This window comes from Gopherus flavomarginatus, chromosome 14 (genome assembly GCF_025201925.1).
Source record: "Gopherus flavomarginatus isolate rGopFla2 chromosome 14, rGopFla2.mat.asm, whole genome shotgun sequence".
Taxonomy (NCBI): Eukaryota; Metazoa; Chordata; order Testudines; family Testudinidae; genus Gopherus; species Gopherus flavomarginatus.
Genome location: NC_066630.1, coordinates 28,463,370 through 28,488,147, shown reverse-complemented (window position 1 = coordinate 28,488,147; position 24,778 = coordinate 28,463,370). Strand labels below are relative to the sequence as shown.

The following is a 24,778-nucleotide window of genomic DNA, read 5'->3' as shown; positions in this document are numbered from 1 at the left end:
AGGGGTGAAGCCACTTCACAGGTATTCAAAGAGGGAGAGGAGACAAATGGGGGCGAGGGAAGTGTAACAGACCTTTTGAGCATACAGGTTATACATAGCATAGTCATACAGAGCATACAGATCACTGCTGCTCCTACAACAGAAGCATGTCCTCTGGAATGTTTAGCATATCTGGCTGTAAACACCTTGCAATGCCGGCTACAAAAGTCCCATGTGAATGTCTGTTCTCACGTTCTGGTGACATTGTAAATAAGAGGAGGGCAGCATTATCTCCCGTAAATGTAAACAAACTTGTTTGTCTTAGTGATTGGCTGAACGAGAAGTAGGTCTGAGTGGACTTGTTTTGTTTTTGAGTGAAGTTATGTATCAAAAAAATCTCCATTGTAAGTTGGACTTTCACGATAAAGAGATTGCACTACAGTACTTGTATGAGGTGAATTAAAAAAAAGTGTCCTTTGTTTATCATTTTTACAGTGCAAATATTTGTAATAAAAAATAATAAAGTGAGCAGTGTACACTTTGTAGTCTGCAGCAACTGAAATCAACATATTTGAAAATATTGAAAAACATCCAAAAATATGTAATAAATTTCAGTTAGTATTTTAATTTAACAATGCAATTATAATTGCAATTAATTTTTCTGAATTAATCTCATGAGTTAACTGCTATTAATTGGCTACTAAAAATGAGTCTGAATTTCCCTTTCATTTTAATTTTCATTTCCACCACTATATTAATGTGTGTGAGTTATTGACTGAACAGCATTTGTTTATATCTGTGGGCCTGGCAACAGTTGTTACTATGGCAAAAAGTAATAGGAATGTGGAACATAAATAGTGTAGATCACTCACGTGCAAAAAGATATTGCTGATGAATATTAAAAGGTGCCTGTCACTCCAGATATTTTTCAGAACCGAAACCACAGCAGACCTGGCAGAAGATAGTTGTCTGGATGTGATACAGAGATAAGATCTAGGTATATATTTGGATCTGAAGGTTCCTGTTCATGTTCACCAAACTTCTGTCTTTTCATCAGCCTATGCCCTCCATCCGGCTCTTCTGGCAAACGTCAGTGCTGGTCCTTTGGTCCTGCTGAGTAGTTCATCATACTTTCATTCCAGTGTTCTAAGTGTCTTGAACTGAGTTTCCTTTGTGAAGTAAACTTACTCCTTGCTTGTCCTGTTAAGTGACTCAAAGTGTGGTCTTGGGTATCCTTCCTGACAGTCTGTATAGCAACAGAGGAACTGACCACAATACATTAACTTGAAAGGACACAGTAACTGGCACAATGGCAATAGCAGGTAGCTCAGTGGAAGCAGTTCAGCCCCTCTAAACAAGAGAAACAGGTGTTGATGCATTTGCTTTCAACATTCACAACTCATTCCAATGTCATGGGTAAAGTTCAAACACAAATCTTTATTGTCTGCATAGCACAGGTTTCCATTCACATCTGATTGTTTTAAGTACATTTCACTTGAAAAACAACAACTTAAATGAAGAAGGGAAAATGTTTTGTGACACGAGCATTTGCCAAAATTTTACCATGAACATGCTAGAGATTTTGTGAAGCTTAAATGCCTGCTGACTTCTCCCATCGCTGATGATGATAATAGGCTCTGATTTCTTCCTCAGCTCCAAAGTATGTTTAAATGCATTTGAAACTGGTGGGGGGGTAGGGGGGGCGGGCATTTAGTGGGGTCCCAGAAGGATCAGTCCTGGAACTGGTACCATTCAATACTTTCATTAATTATTAGGATAATGGAGTAGAGTGCGCACTTGTAACCTTTGCACATGACTGAATCTAGACAGTGTTACACGCACCTTGGAAGACCGGATTAGAATTCAAAATGACCTTGACAAATTGGAGAATTGTTCTGAAATCGTCCCAATGAATGAGTGAATAACAATAAGTACAGCGTATTTCACTCAGGAGGGAAAACTCAAAAGGCACAGCTACCACATCGGGAATAACTGGCTAGAGAGCAGTGCTGCTGAAAAGAAGCTGCAGGGTATAGTAGTTCACAACTTGAATGTGAATAGACAATGTGATGCAGTTGCTAAAACGATATAATAACCAGGGTGCTGCATGGAAGACACAGGAGGTGATTGTCCCAGTCTACTTGGCACTGTTGGAATACTGTGTCCAATTCTGAGAAGACAAATTGAAGAAAGGCCAGAGGAGAGCAATAAAATTAATTAATGTTATAGCAAACTTGACCAATGAGGAAAGATTTAAAAACTGGTGCTGTTTAGTCTTGAGAGAAGATGACTGAGGGGGGACCTGATACTTATGTTAAGTCTTCACTTATGTTAAGGGCTGTTACAAAGAGTACTGTGATCAATTGTTCACCGACTGCCCTGAAGGTTGGGCTTAATCTGGAGGAAGGGAGGTTTAGGTCAGATATTAGGAAAAGCATTCGAGTTGTAAGGATAGTTAAGTTCTGGAATAGGCTTCCAAAGAAGGTTGTGGAATCCCCTTCATTCGACATCATTTGTAAGAACAAGTGGCACCTGTCTGGGATGGTATCAATTTACTTGATCCTGCACAGGGGGCTGGACTTGATGACTTCCTCAAGCTCCCTTCCAGCCTTTATTTCTATAATGCTATGAAACAGCAGAGAGGGAAAATGCTGCACGTTATCTGAGTCCTTTGGCCTTAACAAGTCAAAAATGTGTTTCCCTCTCAGTGCCTATTAGAGAGGTATAGTGGACCTGTAGATGCTGGTAGCTGTTTTTTCCTGTATACCAAGTGCCTAGTGCACCTGTCCTGCCTCAGAGAAGCTCCAGGGGGAAAGGAATGGTAAATTATAAACATGTAAGCACAAAGATGGAGAGTGCAATCCTAAAGAGTCTGCTAACTTGTGTTTAACTAATGATGAATTATAATGGAATGTCAGAGTGATGTCTACATGAAGAGCCTACCAAATGATTTCCCTGTGATCAATGCTATTATAATGAGCACAAACTAGATTCATAATAAATTGGCACACTGTCCCTAGTGGAACTTTGCTATGGGTTTGTGTTTGTTTGTTTCATAATCAATTATACATATTCAGGTTTTTCACTAACATTTCAATAAAAAGATTTTCCTTTCGCTGTGGACTAATATCCTCTCAGCTTTAGAATTGGTTATGAATTTACATTATTTTGTACATTAAATGAGATTTAATTAATGTAACTGGACACTCAATATGCATTACACTCAGTCGTTCAGATCTGCTTGGGAAAAAAAAGTTGTTTATACTTTGCAAATGAAAAAAAGCCACACAGCTATATTGGTGGGGTGTGTCTGTTTATTAGCTATGACCCCACATATCTGAATGCCCTCAGAGATACTAAATAAGTCTGGATAATCAGCTCAGCTCTTAAAAGCTTCATAGATTCTTATGAAAGGAGCTGAACACACTGAAAAATGAACTGGCAACCAATGGAGCACAAGTATGGTATGATGTCACCTGTCTATCTACTCAAAGGCAAGCAGTTGTGCTGTATCAGCAGGTGCTTCGATGTAGCCTCCAAGGTTAACTTCACATGTAGCAACAACACTTGCCTGGAGGGAATAAAAGCATGGTTAATGTGGTGAGGTCTGCATTCAGTCACAATCCTTTGCCCAGCTGGGGATGAAATAGAAGTCTGGGGCCAGATTCACAAATGTAGTTAGATGCCTAAAGATGCAGATAGGTGCCCGGTGTGATAAGTCAATGGGACTTGCTGGGGGTCTAGTAGAATTGCAAAAAGCATGCATGGAAGTTAGGCTTCTATCTGCAACTTTATGGGCCTAAATCCCTTTGTGAAAATTACCTCTGGTCCTGGCCCCTGTGGCTATCAGAAAAAATGAGGCATCCGGTAATACCTCCCCATGGCAACTCTCTTTGATTGTTAATCGGGAGACACCCTCAGCTGTGGAATCAGACCTAGTTTTTGCCAAAGTGCTTTCTTTTGCTTATTAGCATGATTTGTGTCTTATGTGGATGGACCAGTTGGCTTTTATCCTAGTCTACTGGGAAAGCAGAGAGCCAGTTTAATGAGTATAGTGTGCACACAGTCTCCACTGCTTTTAACCAGCTAAGAAGGGCTTTCGTCCCTTAAGGATTCATCCCACAAGGAAGACTTATGGCTTTTGGTGATTTTCTTAGTCCATGATGACAGCGTACCTACTTAAGCCAATATGAACTCATTTTTAAGTAATATTTTGGGTGAGACTATTTCAATTGCTTGACTACAAGCCAAGCGAATCACAAACAGGCACTGGCCCTTAGGCACTACCAGAATACAAATGATAATATTAAGTCTATTCTTCTTGTTACCTCATTTTGTAATTTTTCCCCCTCATCATAAGTAATTGTGTTTGTCTGGCAAGTTTTATTTCACACAAACTCACACTACTTATTACTCATTTTCTATCACTCAGTAGCTGCCCACTGACTTTCCCCAAATCTCATTTATTACTGTTTTACTAAAGATACAAATTAACATGCCAGGTTTGTTCTCCCAGGCACTGACATTTGGCTTTTGAAGGGGGTGTGTGTGTGCGTGAATTACAGTATATTACAATCATTGCAATCACCTACAAGTTGTCTTCACTAACATACCAGTTTAAAAACATGATGTCTCACTGTAGCTGTCTGGATGAAACTCTCAGCAGCACTCAGTGGCTCATGGTTGCTCAGTACTGGGTTTACAATGGCGCCACGACACTAGACCTCCATGCAAAAGGGCCCACTGTGCCCGGACCATGGCCCCAACTCCCCACTCCACCCATGTGGTGTACCAAGGCCCTAGCCATGCGCCACCCTGAGGCCCTGCCCCCCCACTTGTCCCCTTTCCCCCAAAGCCCTGCCCGCTACTTGCTCCTCTCCATTCCCCCCACCTCCTGCACTCGCCTCTCCTCCCTCTCCCCACCATGTGAGCAGCGGGCAGAGCCTCGGGATGGGGGAAAGGCCAAGCAGAGGCAAGGCCTCAAGGCAGATCACTGCTGGAGCAGGGGCCCACAAAAGATTAATCTGGCCCTGGGGGTGCTGAGCACCTCCTATTTTTTTTCAGTGGGTGCTTGAGCCCCAGAGCACCCACAGAGTCAGCGCCTATGATTGTTCTTCAATCCATTGACTGAAAATCAGTACTACACATCCCCTTCCCCCCATCCTTCTCTTTAACTAGTATTAATTGATTCTGCTTTTGGTTGCCTTTATCCAGGTGCTTAAGACAAGGATACTTAGTGGGTTACCTCCTCTTTTTTTTCTGTTTCAAGTCATTCCTTTTTAAAATCTCCCAGGCATTCTTCATGAAGCCATATTGGCCAATCCTTATTCAAGGCATTTTTCTTATCCTACGGGAACTTTAATCTGTGCGTTACTTATACTGGGCCCGATCTAGATATCTGTGTTCACAGTGAATAGTACTTTACTTGGCACATGGTGTTATTAATTTTGTTGAAATCAAACAACTACTTATTGTGAATTGGACTGGCAGAATCCAACCTATTGTAGTTTAGCGTTTATTAGCTTTCTTCCATAAACTTCTTATTTCCAAGATTTGCTTTCGTGTAATACATATCCTTGTGCTGATGTACTCCAGGATGCTCTAAGAGTCCATTTCTTGCTATGGTGTATTCAAGTCATTCATGGTCACTGGTTGCAAGATTCCCTTCCAGTAATAAGCAGACAGTCCTCTAGTTGCTTTCTTGTTTCCAAACTTGTCTTCTGTACAAGAAACTTGTGGGTTGTCGGTCATGTACATTCAGTGGTATGTTAGTCAACCAATTTCCAACAACTCACCCACATGCACACTATTTGGTGTTTCAAAGAGCCCCGAGATTTAGTCCAGGGATTTATCATTCTTGTTTTCCTGGTTATCTACAGGAGTTACTACTTTGTTTTTCATTTCTTGGAGACATTCTCAACTTGCAAGTAAAACTAGTTAATTTTTTTTTGTTTTAAAACATTTTCACTGAAAGTTCTCTCTTTTTCATCATGTTCCTATTTGTTGACAAAAAAAGAGAGAGAACCTCCAACTCTGTTTGGATTGAGTTCGGTTCTGAAAGGTTTGGGGGAAGTGGTGATGATAGGAGTCTTTGTTTTATCCAAATTAAATTTCCATCTGTCTAATTATAGGTCCACTTAAGTTCAACCTACATTTAATTTTCTACAAAATAAATTTAATATCAGACACAGGCATTAAATGAGGGCTATAAACCTCAGTGATTTCTAACAGTGAAAACTACTATACAGTGCTTACTTAAAATCTTGCATCTGTAGCCATTTAAAACTGAGACAGAGCATAAGTGGCATGTGTTTGTGTGTTTTTGTTAAAGCACAAGATTATTATGAGCACCTTGGATAACTAAACAGTACTTTTAACAGACATCAAAGCAACAAGGCATGCATTCCCCCATTGCTGCAGGACATTGGGACTTCAATCACAGGGGTAGGGGGCCAAAATACATTCTGGTTTTGACCTCTTCAAATATCATTGTCTGGCTCAACTCTTGATGTTTGGTTGTATTTTCTAAGTCAAACTGTGCCTTCTCTCTGTGGTTATTTTCCCCACCCCCGCTCTCTCTTTTTAAATTCCCCAGCTGGATGTAGTGACCATTTAGAAAAAGCAGTTCCCTTTGCTTTTGAACAGTCTGATTGTTTAAATAGGCTTGTTTTAAAAATGCCTTTGATGTCTCGTGAGTCAGCTTTGAACCCTGAGTCCAGGATCATTCTTTGCGAATCTCTTTTTAAATGTTTTTTGTATTTTTCACTAAGATGTGAAGAATTAAAATGTAACATTAGTTTCCTGCTTTCAGGAAACTCTAGCATAGGTTATATTAGGCATTAAAAGTGAGAGGTCCTTAAAAATCAGACGGAGTGTTGATATCTAGGGTTTGGTTTTTCAATAACTAATTTTAGGGGGTACTTTTACTTCACATGCAACCTTTGAAAAGACATCTCTCTACTCATCTCTTGCTGCTCACTTCTGAGGTCATTTCTGTGGCAGGAAGCCATGATGAGGACTCCATAATAAACATGGTCAGAAAGAAAAAACAAAACCCTTTTTCCCTTGTGTAAAAAAAAATAATAATAAAAAAAATTGAAAGATGTTTGTTTTTTCAGAGGAAATTTTGAAATGAAATAAACCAAAAAAATTCACAGAGAATTAAGTGTGTGTTTTGACACCCCTTTTTTCTGTGAGAAAATGGTTTGGCTGAAAAAATATTGACTAGCTCTATTTCTTAATAAAGCATTTAGAATGGAAACTACTTTTAATCACCTTCCCAGGTTTCTCACACCAACTCCGTCTGCTTCCCCTTGGAGAAACCACCAAAATTCTCTTTCAACCAGACATTTCTCATCATTTAATCTTAGAAAAAAGGAGAATCTCTATTGGAAAGTGTGAAGGTTTGAATGATGGGACTTTAAACACACCAGCAAAGCACCTTTACTTTATTAGATGTCTATAACAAGCACTTTGACTAAGTAACCCTTCTGGGGCTGGATTCAGTATCTGGAATTCAACTTAACAATACAAAACTGAACCAGATTGAGCCCACACCCCCTTAATTGAGAGAACTAAACACCACCCCTGGTCACCTCTAAGAGGCAGTACTTCTCCACATTCTAGCACTGAATCTGTATGTAATAGAAGATGACTTAAGAAAAGGGACCCGAGCATTAATTTGGGAAAACACCACAACTATGATTGAAAAGCATGCGACCATAAACCCACACCACAGTATGTAAGCAGTGGCTTTTGCCTCAGTTTCCCACTTTGGAGTGTGAAAGGTCAACAAATAAATGTCCCTTTAACATGTCACGCCCCTTTTCTTCTTCTGCACTTCTCTCACAGTTGGTTGTTCTTGGCCAGCAAAGACTCAGAGTTCAGAGGTGCATTTACATGGGTTCACCATCCACCCTTAAGAGGAGTCACTGCTGCCACTTACCGCTGCACTCTGCCACTATTCTCACTGCTGCTGGCCACTCATTGCCACTTCTGTGATGCCCCCTTCTGAGGTGTCACCTTAGCCCAGCTGTTGGTGAGTTCACCACGTGGTGGGGAACCCATCTGCTGCTGCATTTTCTTTCACTGCAACCCTGTCCTCAGACCAGGTCTAAGGATTAGTCCCTAGTCCTGTTCATCAGTGATTTCAGCTCTAGTAATCAGGGAACAGAAACAAAGACTCTCTATAGAATCCAGCCAGCTAGTCTTTAAACATCGGAGAAGGGAAGGATCAAATGAAGTCTAGGACTTGTCAGGCAGAGTTTACACCATTGGACAGGTACCCCTGTTTCTATCCTCTCACATTTTCAGTGGATGTAAGCTGTTGTGATGGGAGAGCTCGGGGCAGTCCTAAACTGGACGGTAGGGAGGCTAAGTATAGTTCTGCTGCCAGTTACTCATGCAATCAGGATAACAGTTTCATTAGCACTGCATTCAATACAATTGAATTGTAACCCAAAAAACAGGCAAAACTGATCACTTTGACAGCGCAGCTCTGTCTGCTGAATACGCAGGCAGAGTGTGTCCATGCAAATACGGCTGCTCCTGAAGTCTCTTCCCACAGTTCATCGCTAGATGTCAGACCCTGCTTACATTACAACTACATAAATATAAAAAGCAGTATCTAAGTGATAATCACGTCTCATGTTCATAGCCACCAGGCGCTAATTGATATTGGCACCGTAAAATGCAAATATCACCATGTATGCCATTGACAAGGAGGGGTTTTTATAAACCAACAGTTTAATTTTTTCTTCCTTTTAAAGCAAGCATAACATATAGTCACTGCCCTGCCTTTTTTTTTTTTTTGTCTTGAAATAAGACAAAGCTAAACAATGCTTAATCTGAATTCACAGGAAGGTGCTGCAGTGAGTGCTCAGTTAACTGCTTGCCTCTGTAGGCCAGTTTTTAAAGAGGTACATGTATTTGAAATAATCAGAAAGTTATAAACCAATTATAAATGCCTAAGCAGCTATGCTTTATTATTTTACATTCTTGACCAACTTGGTTCATCTTAATGGTGGCTTTTTTGTTGTTTTTGTTTTTAAACCCAAACTGTTTTCCTTATTGACTCTTAGGGTATGTTCATACTACCCGCTGAATCGGCAGGCAGCCATCAATCCAGCAGAGGTTCATTGATCGTTTAGTCTAGACGGGATAAATTGACCCCCTAGCACTCTCCCATCGACTCCTGTACTCCACTGCCACAAGAGGTGCAGGCAGAGTCGACGGGGGAGCGGGAGCAGTCGACTCAACGCAGTGAAGACACCGTGGTGAGTAGATTTAAGTACGTTGACTTCAGCTACGTTATTCACGAAGCTGAAGTTGTGTAACTTAGATCGATCCCTCCCCCCGAAATGTAGACCAGGCCTTAGATAGCATTTAACTTCACTTAAGCACGCACACAGCACATATACCTCTAGAACGCAAAAATAGTAAGTAAATGTATAGGCCACATCCACAAAAGACAGGGAAGGAGAAAAGATGTTTAAAAAGACAAACATGGAGAAAGATTTTTTGCTCTTCTGTAGAGGGTCAGTTATCAGAATCTAGTAAAGATGGATTTAAAAAAAAGAGAGCGTGGGTGGTGTTTATTTTACAATAGCCATCAAACTTTCAGATCTAGCAACCTATTCCCCCCCCCATCTCAAATTTGCAACCAAATACAAAAAAAAGGTCATGCTTGTGCAAGGATTTAGCTGTGTGATATAAAACTTCTAAACTGCTGGCTGAAATCTTTAGTACAGGTACAGTATCCTTTTTTTAAAGCTTATGCATACACACACTAATTGCTCCCACCCCTTCGCTTGCTTCTGTCCTATTCAAATGTGTAAACTGGGCCTATCAATTAATTGCAGTTAAATTTATGCGATTAACGAAATCATGATTAAAGAAATTAATTGCGATTAATTGCAGTTTTAAACTGCACTGTTAAAAAGAGTAACAACTGAAATTTATCAAATTTTTTGGGATGTTTTTCTACATTTTCAAATATATTGATTTCAATTACAACATAGAATACTAAATGCACAGTGCTAACAAATATAAAGCGAGCATTGTGCACTTTGTAGTCTGTGTTGTAATTAAAAGCAACTTATTTGAAAATGTGGAAAACATCCAAAAATATTTAAATGAATGGTATTGTATTAGTGTTTAACAGTGCGATTAATTTTTTAATATGTGATTAATTGCAATACATTTTTGGAATCGCTTCACAGCCCTAATGCAAACTAAAGCAGCAGCAGAAACTAGCTTCCCCTGCTTAGAATTAACTATTTTTAAATTCTCAGAAAAAAATTCATTTCCACATGTATTTCAAAATTAAAACAATCCAATGACATTTATATTCCTGAGGTTAAGGCTCTGCTATTAAGAGTAAAGTATATAACTGCTTCTTCTACATCAATACATTGTGCTGAGATGCTGATATCAAAATCTATTTGAGGAGGGGAAAAAATTAGCAAGGCTCTGGTGAATGCAGCAATGCCCTTTTGCCACAAGATGGCACTTTATGCATTCAGTCACAGAAAGGCTAACATCCTCAAACTAATGATGAGCAACAGTTTGTTTTAATACAGCAAGAGCATAATTGAAATACATTTGTGTTTAGACTTTCAGTGAGGAGTGTGGAAGAGAGCAGTTGGGGATTGCTGGCTGCATCACAGGGAAATATTTAATTAAATTTTGCAGAGGTTTCCTTTCAAATTCTATGAGTAAGACAGAAAAAAAAAGACAGGGACAGAAAGTTTTATCTGATTTTTATGTAACCCACACATGTCCTCTGTGTGTTGCTCTGTCCCATCTACTGGCACCGAGACCACTTGGAGAGAGATTAATGACTCTGCTCTACAGCCTTAGCTAACAGCCATAAAAGGCTAAAAGGCAGTAAAGGAACATTAGCAACCGTAGAGCAGCCGGCTGAGGGAGGGCTTCCTGAAGGAGTGCTGGTTCCCAGTGGAGTCATGATACTACCTGCCGAAACCCAGGAAACAGTGCTTATACTGATTGCTAATGAAACAAACTATGATGTGGTTGTGAGACAAGGGCAGAAGATAGCAGACCTCTTTGAGCCTGAAACCATCATGAGACCCTAATGTGAAGCTGAGGTTCCAGTGATAAATCTGGCAAAGTTTGACTTTGGAGACTCACCTCTGTATGCGGAGTGGAAGGATCACCTGAGGAAGCAGCTTTGCAAAAGATTCAAGGTATTCTCAGTGCATGAGTGGGACATGGGATGTGCAAAAGGAGTGGAACACCACATCTGTGTACAAGACTCCCAACCTTTCAAGGAGAGATCTAGGAAGATGGCTCTCTCGGAGATGGAAGACGTGGCATCATTTTCAAGAGCTGTTCGCGAATGGTATCATTAGAGTCCCACAGCCCATATGACTCTCCCATTGTGGTGGTCCATAAGAAGAGTGGGAAAATCCGTATGTGTATTGACTATGACACCCTAAACAGGTGCACTGTAGTTGACCAATACACCATGCCTTGGGTACAAGATGCCTTGGACTGTTTGTTGGGGAGCCAGTGGTTCTCTGTGTTGGATCTTCAAGTGGATACTACCAGATCCTTCTGGGAGAAAAAGGATAAGGAGAAGATGGCCTTGATCTGTCCATTAGGGTTTTATCAATTTGAGTGCATGCCCCAAGGCATTTTTGCAGCACCTGGTATGTTTCAGGGTCTTACGGAGAAAGTTGTGGGAGACATGAATTTACTGTGTTTATTTGGATGACCTGGCTGTTTTTGGAAGAACGTTGGAGGAGCATGAAGAAAGACTTAAAGTTCTAGATCAGTTAGAAGCCTATGGGTTGAAGTTTTCAGTTGACAAATGCCAGTTCTGCAGAACCTCGGTAAAGTATGTGAGTCACGTTGTGTCTCAAGAGGGTGAGAGTACTGATCCTGACAAAATAGATGCCCTCACTACATGGCCACGTCCGAGTAATTACAAAGCACTCAAGACCTTTCTTGGATAAAGTGGCTACTACCACAGATTTGTAAAGAGCTATGCTACCATTGTAAAATGCCTGAAAGATCTTACCCGGGGGTACCAGTCCAGCAAGAACAAATCTAAGACCAAGAATAAGGGGAGGTCCCCAAAGCCTCCTGAGCAGAGACACAATGGCCCCTTAGAACCATTTGGACCATGGTGGGATGAGAGATGTGAAAGGGCTTTTTTGGGAAATCATTAATTGCCTAACTCATGCTCCAGTCCTAGTCTTTGCTTACCCAAGCAAGCAGTTTATCCTGCATACTGATACCAGTTGGGAGGATCTGGGAGCAGTCCTGTACCAGGAAGTAGAAGGCAACTGTAAACCTGTAGCCTTTGCCAACCACAGGCTGATAGTGAAACTTACTATCCTATCCACAAGCTGGAGTTCTTGGCCTTGAAATGGGCCATCACTGCGAAATTTCGAGACTATTGTATAGTGCTGAGTTTCAAGTGTGGACAGACAACAATCCACTGACTTGTGTTATCAAGTGCTAGGCTGGATGCTATAGGGCAGAGATGGGTGGCCGCCTTGGCAAGCTAGGAGTTCAGTATTCAGTACCAATCAGGGAGAAGCAATGTAGGTGCAGATGCATTATCCCGGCATCTGCAGGCATTGGAAGCTGCTGATATACCTATGAATGGAGTGAGAGTCGTCGAGAGCCAGAGGCCCATGAGAGCCTTCGTGAGTGTGTTGCAGAAGCTCTGGGTCTGCTCCCTGGAAGCGAGCCATCAGCCTCAGTGAATTATATTGGTGTTGGACTAATTTCCATTGCCCAGACTCAATGTGTCTGCCTGGCAAGAAGCCCAGCTGCAAGATATTGAAATTTGTGATACACTACTTTTCAAAAAGGGAGGGGTGAAGCCCCCTGTCATTATCCCACCTAACCCTGAGAGTAAACTACTATTGAGGGAATGGAACAAACTAAAACTGATTCAAGGAGTGCTTCACTGAATTACCACTGACCCTTTACAAAAGCAACAAATGCAACTAGTGCTACCAAAAGAGTACAAAGCCCTGGCCCTGAGGGCCCTGCATGTTGACTTTGGACATTTAGGAATGGAGAGAACCCTGGAACTTATTCATAGTAGGTTCTATTGGCTCCATCTGGCAGAAGGGTTACATTTACTATCAATCTAGTTCCCTTAGAGGCAGTAGTGTGTCATCATTTTACATCAGTGAGAATGAGAATCATGGCTATTACAAAGCAACTGTTTAGAGACCTAGACATATATTCAGATAGTCATGCAAATAAGCTGTAGCTGGCCTTTTCCAGAATTGGTGAAACAGGCACACTGAACAGCTCCTAGTGTAAGCACTGGACAACATTACTGCAGTGGAACAGTACCTTACAAAGTAAAGGTTGTTCTGGGTGAGGCACTCCAAACGGTGCAATCTAAGCAGGTTAGAGAGGCGTGCGTGCGTGCGTGTGCGTGCATGCGTGCGTGAGAGAGAGAGAAAGAAAGAAAACAAGAGCCAAATTCATTTGACAACAGTTCTCTTTACTTTCTTTTCAGAGAAGAGGGATGCCGCTGGATGGTGGTGTCCATGCTGGGATCCTTTGCACATATCAGCTCAGGGAGAGAAGTTTACAAACACAGCCACTGAAACAGCAAAAGCCTGGGCCTGAGAAGTATTAAGGAGTTATTCAGGGTGAATTAACAATTTTAGCTACATTTGAAAAATTTCAAGGAGAAATCTGACCTCCAAGCCCGCATCCAAATACCCCAGATTTTGGGAGGGGAGGAGAGGAAGGGGTGGATGGGCAGAAGCAGAAGTAGATTTGGAATGGGACAGGGGGTCTACCTACCATTTAGATCCACACACCTCTGAAGACTGAGGGAATTCAAAATCCAGATACTAAGGTGGAGACTCAAATATTAGCCTAGTTTTGGCTTGTAGATAAGAGGATGGTCAGGTGTAGTTAACACTGGACCGAGATGTGCATTCAATTCCTGCTAGGGCTGTTCATTAATCACAGTTAACTGATGTGATTAAACCTGTGATTGTGATTAATTTCTTTGTTAATCGCATTGTTAAACAATAGAATACCAACTGAAATTTATTAAATGTTGTAGATGCTTTTTCTATATTTTCAAGCATATTGATTTCAGTTACACAGAATACAAAGTGTACAGTACTCACTTTAGATTAGTTTGGATTACAAATGTTTGCACAGTAAAAAACAGTATATTTCAATTCAAATCTAGTATTGGAACCGTCTTTGTGTTTTGTCAGCTCTGCAGTGAATATGTTCTTAAATCAAACATACTGCATCATCATCCTAGACTACCATAACACAAAATATATGGCAGAATGCAGGTAAAATCATAGAGCAGAAGATACACAATTCTCCTCTAAGGAGTTCAGTCACAAATTTAATTAACACTTTTTTAAAACAAGCATCATCAGCATAGACGCATGTCTTCTGGAATGGTGGTTGAAGCAGAAAGGGACATATGAATCTTTAGCACAACTGGCACGTAAATACCTTGCAACACCAACTACAATAGTGTCATGTGAACTCCTGTTCTCATTTTCAAGTGATATTGTAAACAAGAGGCAGGCAGCATTATCTCCTGCAAATGTAAACAAACTTGTCTGTCTGAGTGATTGGCTGAACAAGGAGGAGGACTGGGTGGACTTGTAGGCTCTAAAGTTTAACATTGTTTTAGTTTTGAATGAGAATTTTTTTACATAATTCTACATTTGTAAATTCAACTTTCATGATAAAGAGATTACACTACAGTACTTGTATTAGGTGCATTGGAATATATATATATATATATATATATATATATATATATATATATATATATATATATTTATATATATATATTTATATATATATATATATATATATATTTATATTTTTATTTATTTATTTATTTATTTACAGCGCAAACATTTGTAATAAAAAATAAATAAAGTGGTTTTGCTATGCCAGCACAATGTCTTCTTTCAGCAGCTCTGTTGGGTAGACAAGCCATTAGAAAACCATTGTACCAAATGCCATAGAGTTGGCTATAGCCAAGTATAGAACAGGGAATTCCCCCTTCTTTTTCTTGTCCACAGATAGCTTAGCATATTGTAATTTTTACCCAGTAAGTTCTACCACTAATCTTTAGATAGTAGCTTGCAATTAGTTTGAGTTATAATTCAAAGCATATTTATTGGTTGTGATTGGACCAGATTCTCATCAGCAATCCAGCCCTTTGTGCTTCTGGCATGGATGACTAGGGCATAGCTGATGGAGAAGGCGACAGGTTTCGCAGATTACTAGCAGACAATTGGGGTTGTCTGCGGCAACAGTCTTGATTTCAAGTGTACAGCTAGGATTAAACTGATACTATGACCAAGTACTTAAATCAGGACACTACGGTGAAGGTCGGAGTCATTGGAGGGATTTAAATCTTTCCTCATCCCTGGTACCTGTGATTTTGCTACTGCAAATTAAGCAAATTCAGTGTTTTCCTCCAGGAAACACTTGCAGACAGAACTCCCTGGATTACAAATTTTCAAGATTAAGAAAAATAAGGAAAGGCTTCTTAAATACAAGTTTTGTAAATGAGCTAAACCTAGTAATCTTAAAGAACATGTCAGTTTCAGATACTTACAAATTATAAATCCAAGTCCAGTTTTAAACACCCCAAAGCACTTCAGAGTTAAACTCCTCTTGCCAAACAGCACAGAGGACAATAGTTCAGGATCAGGTTTTTCAGCTGTTACAAGTCAGTCTCTTCTTGTGACAAGATATCAGAAATATGCAGCCCAGTTTCCAGTAGTCAGTCATTTTTATATGTCTCAACTTTTGGCAAAACTACGTGGTTCAATGTAGGCAGAAGTACTCTGGTACTATGTGTGGGGGCTGTTCTGAATACATTTGTAGTGGTGATTGTGAAGTCCTAGACTATAATTTTTTTTTTTTTTTTTAGAAAAGTCATGTTCTTACACACACGAGTGGCTCTCAGCTAACAGGAATTAAACAAAATTCACATTATAGCAATATTATACTTGTATGGAGAGGTTACTCACGTTGTATTAACTATTGTTTTTTGAGATGTGTTATTCCTAACGTGTCCCAATGTCAGGTTTCACATGCACTCATCCACCTGCTGTCAGATAATTTCTTCCTAGCAGCATCCTTGTGCTTTTCCTTCCAGGCACAATAGGCAGTTTTGGAAGTGATATTAAACCTCATGCTTAAGGACAAGCCAATCTGTAACTAATAGAAGTTAGGAAGAAGTTTTCCCTAGGGGAAACTAAGTCCACATTCATCTACTGTAGGATTTCTTGCACTTTCTATTGTCACACTGGGTACTAGGCACTGTCCAAGACAGAATATAGTACTAGATGGGACCCTTGATGTGATCAGATACAGCAATTCCTGTTTCCTGTGCAAAATTCAGTTAGGAGCCCTCTCAGAGAGATTACAGAAAGTCCATAAAAAATAAACTAGTTCACACCATGAATTCAACATTTCTATTTCCAGCTTACCCAGATGACCTATAAGCCTCTGAAGAAAGGAGAACCATAAAAATTTTAAGTTTAATAATAAAATATTAATACAGAAATAGCATATAGTACAGTCCTTTCCAGTAGAAATTCATTCTTCTCTAAAGTTGTTGAAAAGTATTAAGGCTAAATCAGGGCAACCTGAAATGACTATTTTTTTCCTGACTAACCACCCTTGGAGACAGTTTTTGTAAATTTAAAGAACTATGTATGCACAAGAACTTGGGATGTTTATTTAACAAAATACCAAAAATATAGAGCAAATGCAAAAACATGCTTCATGACAATGGCAGAACAATTGACTCACACCTTAAACTTAAAACAGGCAGCCTTAATAAAGGTAAAGCTTAATTCAACCTTCTTGCCAACTCAATCTTTCACTGTGGTTTACTACTATGAAGCAGACTATCATCCAGGACTGAGGTGACAAGCTCATCCATTCCAAAGGAGTGTAAAGTGCATAATAAACAGAAATGCATTGAACTGAAGTAACTGACTGCTTATGACCATGAATAATAATTGTTACAGCTACAGTTCCTTAAAAGGAAAATTCTCACCCCATATAATAAAAAAAAACACAGAATTACATTTTTAAGGGCACAGGATCAGAACAAACATCAAATACATTAGAAATTCATTGCACAGAAAACAAGAAGTCACTGAAAAGACTCCAACTGAACATATGTCTTCTTACATTTTTCTTCCATCACCTCCAAACTGAAAAGCCAGAAGTAGCTGTGTGTAATGCACAAGTCTATACTGCTTGTGCATTGATTTATGTTCAAGACAATTGCTTTAGTGACCCTTCTCTGACCTCACAACCCCAGCCTGAGGGTATGACCATTGGTGTGACTTGCTCATGTTTCCATTGACTCTGACACTTAATTTCCAAGTTTGTTCATTGAACTAAAATGAATATATAGGTGTGTTATGTGCTGTTCTCAGGCCATCTATCCAATTTAAAGGTATTTAGAAGTTAAGATTCATGATGGTGAACCACATTATTTTCACATCATTTTTAGTTGTTTAAAGCCTTTCTTAACCACACTTGCAGAAGCAAAATCTTAGTTTAAATAATAAAATCCTATCCTCCAAAGTAAACATAATTATTTTAGGAGAAGATACACCATTGTAATAAAGTGCCTGAGAACTGAAAGGGAGATTTTCAAAATAATAAAGGGTGATAAACATCCAATTCCCACTGAATGTCAGGGAGTTGGGCAATTAATTGCCCTCTGGTGACTTAAAAAAAAAAAGACGCCTCCAAATGCTTGTTGGCATTGTATAAAACAACAGTGGCAACTGCTTAAAAATGCCATCTTTCTGTGAGCTCCCTCTCCAGGAAATAATGGAGTATAAAAAAAAAAGTGTCTTATTCCCTACAGAATCGCAATTTCCTTCATTTTTTTTAGTTTCCTCATAAACAAGATGAGGTAACTGCCCAGGATTTACATCACTCTGGTAAATATCATGTACATTGTTTAAAAGTTATTCTTCGTAGTTTAAACTTCTCCTCTCATTGAAGTCAGTTTTATATATTTGCATAATAATTTCAGTAAAGAGAACCATAATGGTCAACTTCCATACGCTTTAAAATACACTGTACTATGTCAGAGTATGTATGCGTTTCTCAAATCTGATGCAAAACTATGTTATAGAATAACACAGAGATTGAGATTAGAAAAATAGTTTTTTCCTCAAAAAAGTGTTTCCAAACTACAACAAGCATCTCTCCCACCTATTTTAACTCCTCAAGACTGGACTATGAACTATAGTGAACCATCACACTAACATACAATCCCCAAAGTGGTGAGTAGTTCATAATTAACCAACAAATGCATACTGCACAACCTGTATATTAAAACAATATTAGACAATCACCAAAAAAGCAACATACTGACGTTACATCAATTCTTTATACAAAATTCTCCAAGTATAACAGTGAAAAAAGTATTTATATTTGAAATCACTCTTTGGAAAGAAGTTCAATGATTTGAGAGGGAGAAGCCAAGAGGCCTTTTATACTTGCCCTTATAATTCACATTGGTCAGCAGGCATTTCTGTTCTCTGAAACATTAGGGTCAGTTGAAATACTCAGCTCTGATTGAGAGAGAGCTTAGAAAAAACAGTTTATTAAAATACTTTCAGCTAAAATGGCCACACAAGCCTGCCACTGTTTTTGTTTGGAAATATTAAATAATTTTCTTAAAGAGTCAATTTGAATAGAAAAAAAATCAAGAAGTTTTGTTTTGAAACACTTGAAACACTGATTTTTTTTTCTGATTGACAATTCCACACAATCAATACAATCTGCATTTTTCCAGCTGAAAATTTCCCCCCAGCTCTTCCCACCACTGTGGTCATTTGAAAAGCTAGAGATAGCCTTTCCAGTGTCTTGCCTGTTGACATGGTAGGAACAGATAAGTTTTGCCTACAATTTTTCAAAGCAGAACATGGTACTCTATCAGTATATTAAAAAAAGGCCCACAAATAGATATTGGGATGAGGGGAGATGTCAGGTGACAAGGAGATGCTGAAGGTTTCATTCTTCTCACACCGAATTTTGTTGTGGAAACTACAGAAAATAACTCCAGCTGGAAAGGATATGTGCCATGTCAGCAGTTTAAAAAAAAACAAATAAACAAAACCCCAAAACATACCCAACTGCTTCTTCCTTATATAAGTAAAGTAACCTCAAAGCAGGATCATCATCCACCTCTTCACCCAGAAAAAGCCACCCAAAATCGCTAAGGCTATTTCTTGTTGGAAAGGAAAAACAAATGTGTGCATCACCATAATCGTAAAATTTGAGAGATGCACTCAGACACTAGGCTGATGAGGGCCACAGAAATCAAGGACAATAATAACAAAAAAAAAACAAAACCAAAAAGCACACTTTACAGTTAGTGGACTTGGCTATTTCTAAGCAGAAGTTTCTTCCCTTTTTGTTCTTCAAATGTTCCTGCCTTTCCCCTATATGCACTTCAAATAAGTCTGAGGTTCTCAGGTGTTAGGAGCCTGCTCATGTTTCCCTGGAGCTGGCTGAATATCAGACTTATTAACAGAACAAATGAAAGAAATGCATATGAGTCCAACACATGGCTTGAAAAATCCACTCATCACTGCTGAGCTGAAAGCCATTGCTAGTGTGAGGGCCTAAACAATTTGTTAAATTTAACCTTTTGTTTAAAGTAAATTATTACCAGCCTTTGTGCTTAAAATACATTCCGTTCCATTACTAGGTTAAGTCAATGCAGTGTTGACTTTCTTAGTCTGTAGAAAGATAACTCTGTGTGTATGTGCATGCGTGCGTGCTCCAGTAGTTTTGCGGCCACCACAAACCAACAGTTTCATGGTGGTTAGTTTCACGGCCACCCAGAGTTCTAATCTGGAGGCAGGCCCAGGAGTTGCACAAAGAACCGACCACCTCCCTGAGGTAGCAAAAACTATGAAACAAAGGCCTGTTTCCTCCTCAGATCTCTCAAGCCAGGAGGCTCTTGGAGTGTCAGTCTCTTCCCCTCAACAATCAGGCAGCTCTAGAGAATGAGGAGATTAAGTTTTCTCCCTATGATCCTATTAGCTATGATCTGGAATTAATACCAATTTTTCCTCTGCATCTCAGTAACTCCAACCATTTCCTTACCCAACTCCTAACTTTGGTACCTAACTGTAGCTGGCAGCTTTTAGTCTGCCAGCTATTCCAATGCAATTCTCAAACATGCTAGGGCAAGATATCTAACAATCAGACAAAACAGCCAGAGAGAAATATTCTACATTTTCTGGCACAAAAAAGTGCAAAACTAACCTAGTTTTTACAATATTCTGAAGGCAAAGTCTTTTGGAATTAGGGTTTTTTTATTTGTTTTGTTTTAAATGATAGTGTGTTTATCTGTTCTTCATCCTTTCTACACACTGTAAAACGGCTCCTAAAAATCTGAACATGTAAAACAGCTCCTAAAAATCTGAAAATACGTGCTACAACCCACAATAATGCAGTTTATGACCTATAATTACTACAACATCCTAATTTTGCTACACACATGACATTTCTAAACATTTTTTAAAATAGTTTAGACAGAAGTAGCTGAAAGGCAATTAATACAGTAGAATTCCATTGCAAATAAGAATCAACTTCCAAGTCACAAAATATCAATAATACTTTACAGTGATTTTTTTTAAACTAGTGTAATTTATTTTTTGTTCTTACGTACCAGGTACCAAGTAGAATGTTTAAAATGCTATTTTTTCAATTTATAATTTTATCTTTCCTGATGTTATATTTTTAACATTAATGATCCCAAACAATGAAAAATTTAGACCTATTACATATAGCAGCTCAGTATGTTGTAGGATAGTCAAAGTGTCAACTTTGTTTTACTAAGGACTACAGATTCTACTTTATTAACACTCCCTGAGGCAATAAGCCACATTGTTTAGCTTGCCATCCAAACATTTGTTTATATTTAAATTTTATGTTCCACAAAATAGTTTATGTATCTACGGTTATGCTTGGACAGTATTGCCCCAGTCCCTGAAGAAAAGTATCATATACGAAAAGAAGGTATGTTTGACTTTCCCAAATAAAACAGGAAAAAAAAACCTCAAGGAATAGAGCAGTTTTGAGATTATGGGTGTTGTGAAGACCTGAAATTCTATAGAAGTAGACCTGCATGATATCAGTAGACTGCTAAGGGTTAACAAGACCACAGAAATAAACTGTAATGATCAGTTTAAAATCAGCCAATCTTATTAAAACCAGAATTATTCCTTCCTGAAGGCAACTGTTGCTACAGAAAAAGAAGGAAAAAAAAAAAAAAAAGAAAGAAAGAAAGAAATCATCCTTGGTCCACAGAAATACACTGAGCAAGTACACAGCGTGTTTACATTTTCAATGGACTAAGGAGGATTTTCTCATTTCAAAAATCAACACATTATCAATGCACTTAACTTAAAGCTTTAGTTTTCAGCAACTTCATTTAGACTTTGTTTATAAAACAAACACACACACACTTCCTAGAGTGCAAAATGCTTATTAAATATTTCAGTAACAGAACTCTACATGTAGTTTTTAAAACATTCATCTTTTTGCTCTAGCAGTCAGCTTTCCCCCTATAATAGCATCCATTGCCGGCAACAGTTGCATCAAAACTGACTAAAGTGTATAGCGAATGCAACAGTAGAAATCTGCGTACAGTTTTTTCTCCTCTCCAGAGTATAATGTTCATTTGTACAAGCTCATGGTTGGGCTCTGATACATGCACATGTAAGCATCACAAAGTAGTCTTCGTGCGTATCCTTGAATTTTTCTGGAGTCCAGTGAATGTAGTTCTTCTAGAGACATTTTTAGGTACTCTCCAACTTCTGGGCATGGTGTAACTTGTGGAATGTTAAAACCATTCTGGCCTCCTTTTGTGGGGGAAGCAAGGAGAGCAACAGGATTAGGCTACCATCTTAAACATCCTTACTTCCTCTTTAATGCGTACATCTTTGAAACATGTCTTGGAATCATAGAGTATCAGGTTTGAAGGGACCTCAGGAGGTCATCTTGTCCAACCCCCTGCTCAAAGCATGGCCAATCCCCAGACAGATTTTTGCCCCAGATCCCTAAATGGCTCCCTCGAGGGTTGAGCTCACAACCCCGGGTTTAGCAGGCCAATACTCAAACCACTGAGCTATCCCTCCCCCTGAAAATGGAGATCTCAAATCCAAAGCTGTCATTGTGGGCTACTCCATGGTGAACTTCCGAAGTATTAACACCCCCAAAGATTGAAACTGCCACAACAGGCTTTTGTAATCCACTGGGAACCATTTGTAAGCTTAGGGGAACCTCATGAACAAATATAAATTATTTTGGTCTTAACTGTTTAAATGAAACATGATTAGTGAATATTAGTATCCCATAGCTAGCATGAGGACTTGACAATGTGTCAGTCAAATAGCATTGCTGTACCACACACAAAGCCATTATCACCCCAATCTTAACTACTTGCCTAACTACTGGAGTGCTATCAGGTATGCTGAAGCATTCAATAGGAAAGTGCAGTTATAGTCAGAAAAATTACATCTTAATCAGCAGATCTGCAGTGTGCACCAGTCAGATTTGTGTATTTTATTGGACTTCTACAATTTTTTATTCCTGCTAGCACTGCATAACCAATACAGCTATAGGAGAGAGAGCTGGCCTCTACTGTGGCAATACAGCTATAGGGGAGAGAGCCGGAGTCTATCGGAGCTGTTTATAAACGTTCTGCAGTTGGTATTGTATTAACTATCATAATGTGCAAGCCACAAAAAAAAAAACAAAACAACTGTTCCCCTTAGTCAAATGCCTGTGGTATCTATTACTATAAGCTTTTCTAAGGCACTAGCCACAAGTACTGTATGTACTGTCCACCTCAATTCACCAGTGTTAATTCAGAGAATGTCAATATAATGACCCACTGCTATCAAACCAGAGGGCACTGATTTTGCAACATAGAGATTTTAATTTCTATTATGCCAAAGACAGCTACTGTTTGAATTGTTTAAGCCTGCGATTTTGGAGAAGTGAGAATGACAGTTGCACACTGCATAGTTATTAAATAGCTACATTCCAGTGGACTTAAACTAAATAAAAACAGATTTCTGTGTCTTGGCATTTAAAAATAAATTACTTTTCAATCCTCATGACATAAAAAGGTATGTGTTCTGGTACTGGAAAACATTTATAGTCATAGTATTTAAGAGCTAACATTATTTAATGTGACAGTCTAACAGAAAAAATTAAGTAAAAATATACCATCCCGATCTGCCATGCTGTCAAAGAAGAGCCAGGCGGAGTCATCCTTCCCATATTTAACAAAAGCTACATAATGGCTTGTTTCTATGCAGAGAACAGCAAATAACTCCATCTTCTGGCAAGGGATACATCCATGTCTCCAATCCCAGTCTGGTAGATCTTTAGGAAGTGACACTGGATTGAATTTATGACTCTGTCTCTTGGGATGTAGGTGAACCTAGAATTAGATCAATATTTCAGAAAGAGAAAAAAACAAAACAAAAAAAAACACCAACACACTTGGGGGGCAGACCTGCGAAAACAATGCAGAAATTGGGCTTATTTTTGGCTTATTTGGCTTATAAGTTGCACTTCTTGCTTGTTTGGCTTGTAGCTTTTTTTTTTTTTTTTTTTTAAATCGTCTCCCAGCAAGCAGGAGCTGGGGGGAGGGGAGAGAGTCAGGGGCGCAGCACAGTCCCAGACTGCACACCGCAGAGATCTAGTCACAGAGAGAGTGTTGGGGTTCTTAGGGATTGGCTTGTTTTGGCTCTGTTCTGAAATGGGATTAGCTTGATTTTTATCTTATTGTGAGTGTCGGGGTGCTTATTTACTATCTGAAAGTCAGCAACTGTGTTGGGCGAGGGGGACTCTTTTTAAAAGGCTGTGCGGAATTTAGTATTTTTAAAAGGGCAGACTGACAGCACTAGAGAATGAAATATTACTTAACCAAAGAACAGGTCTGACATGGACAATAGCAGTGCAAGTTCCCCTATACCAAATGTAGCTCCAACCTGCCATGGAGAAGCCCACTCTAGAGATGAGGAGTTCAGTCTCCAAACCTATTCAAGTCTTTGTGCCCCTCCTCGCCCAGACTTACAAAAATCATCATCACTACTGATACCTTTACTGGAAATGGACATCTGCCCACTGGGAACCAAATCAACATAATAATTTAACTTGTCAAACAGTAACTAGACAGTCAAACAGTAACAGTAAACAGACTCAGTCACTACTACTCGGAACTGAATTTGAACCAGCAACACAGGAAGTGAGAAGCATTATTCTTCTGCTTTTACTATTAGGTGCTCTCCAGTTGACCAAAGTTAAAGGATTCCAAGCCCTGTAAACTGGAATTACTGCATTCTTCTCATTGGTTCACAACATTGGACTATGTAGTTGCCAAAGGCTACTAAAAATGCTGCTCAATAGATGTAGTCATCAAGGGTGTGTTAATGAATTAAATCAAGAGTCTTATCTTATTAATGAGGACTGCACCTTCATGTTGTGCCCAATTGCCAATATCCCTGCTTCCATATGTCAGTCTGTGCCTTCTGTTACTATTATACTACACCAAGTTGTGAGTACATACTGGTTAAAGGACCACAGAATTTTTTTTAAAAAGTACACTTACTTGTGTGTTGCAGGTTTTACAAAACTGCTTGATTTTTCCAGCAGAAATGTCAGCATCTTCATAACATTCTCTGCATTCATACATTGCAAGTCCTCCACATATACGGCACTGCCTAGGAGCTAC

At 39.2% G+C, this 24,778-nt stretch overlaps 1 protein-coding gene across 3 annotated transcripts in view; it reads right to left on the bottom strand.

Annotated features, from left to right (window-relative positions):
- Positions 1–20,323: 20,323 nt before the first annotated feature.
- CYLD (CYLD lysine 63 deubiquitinase) overlaps positions 20,324–24,778 on the bottom strand; it is a 46,715-nt gene continuing 42,260 nt past the window's right edge. For all 3 annotated transcript variants that reach the window (XM_050922536.1, XM_050922537.1, XM_050922538.1), the window contains 3 exons: positions 24,656–24,774; positions 23,266–23,482; positions 20,324–21,893 (listed from right to left, as the gene is read on the bottom strand). In XM_050922536.1, the coding sequence (XP_050778493.1) occupies positions 21,709–21,893; positions 23,266–23,482; positions 24,656–24,774 (521 nt within the window). In that variant the 3' untranslated portion in view covers positions 20,324–21,708. The remainder of the gene's footprint in view (positions 21,894–23,265; positions 23,483–24,655; positions 24,775–24,778) is intronic.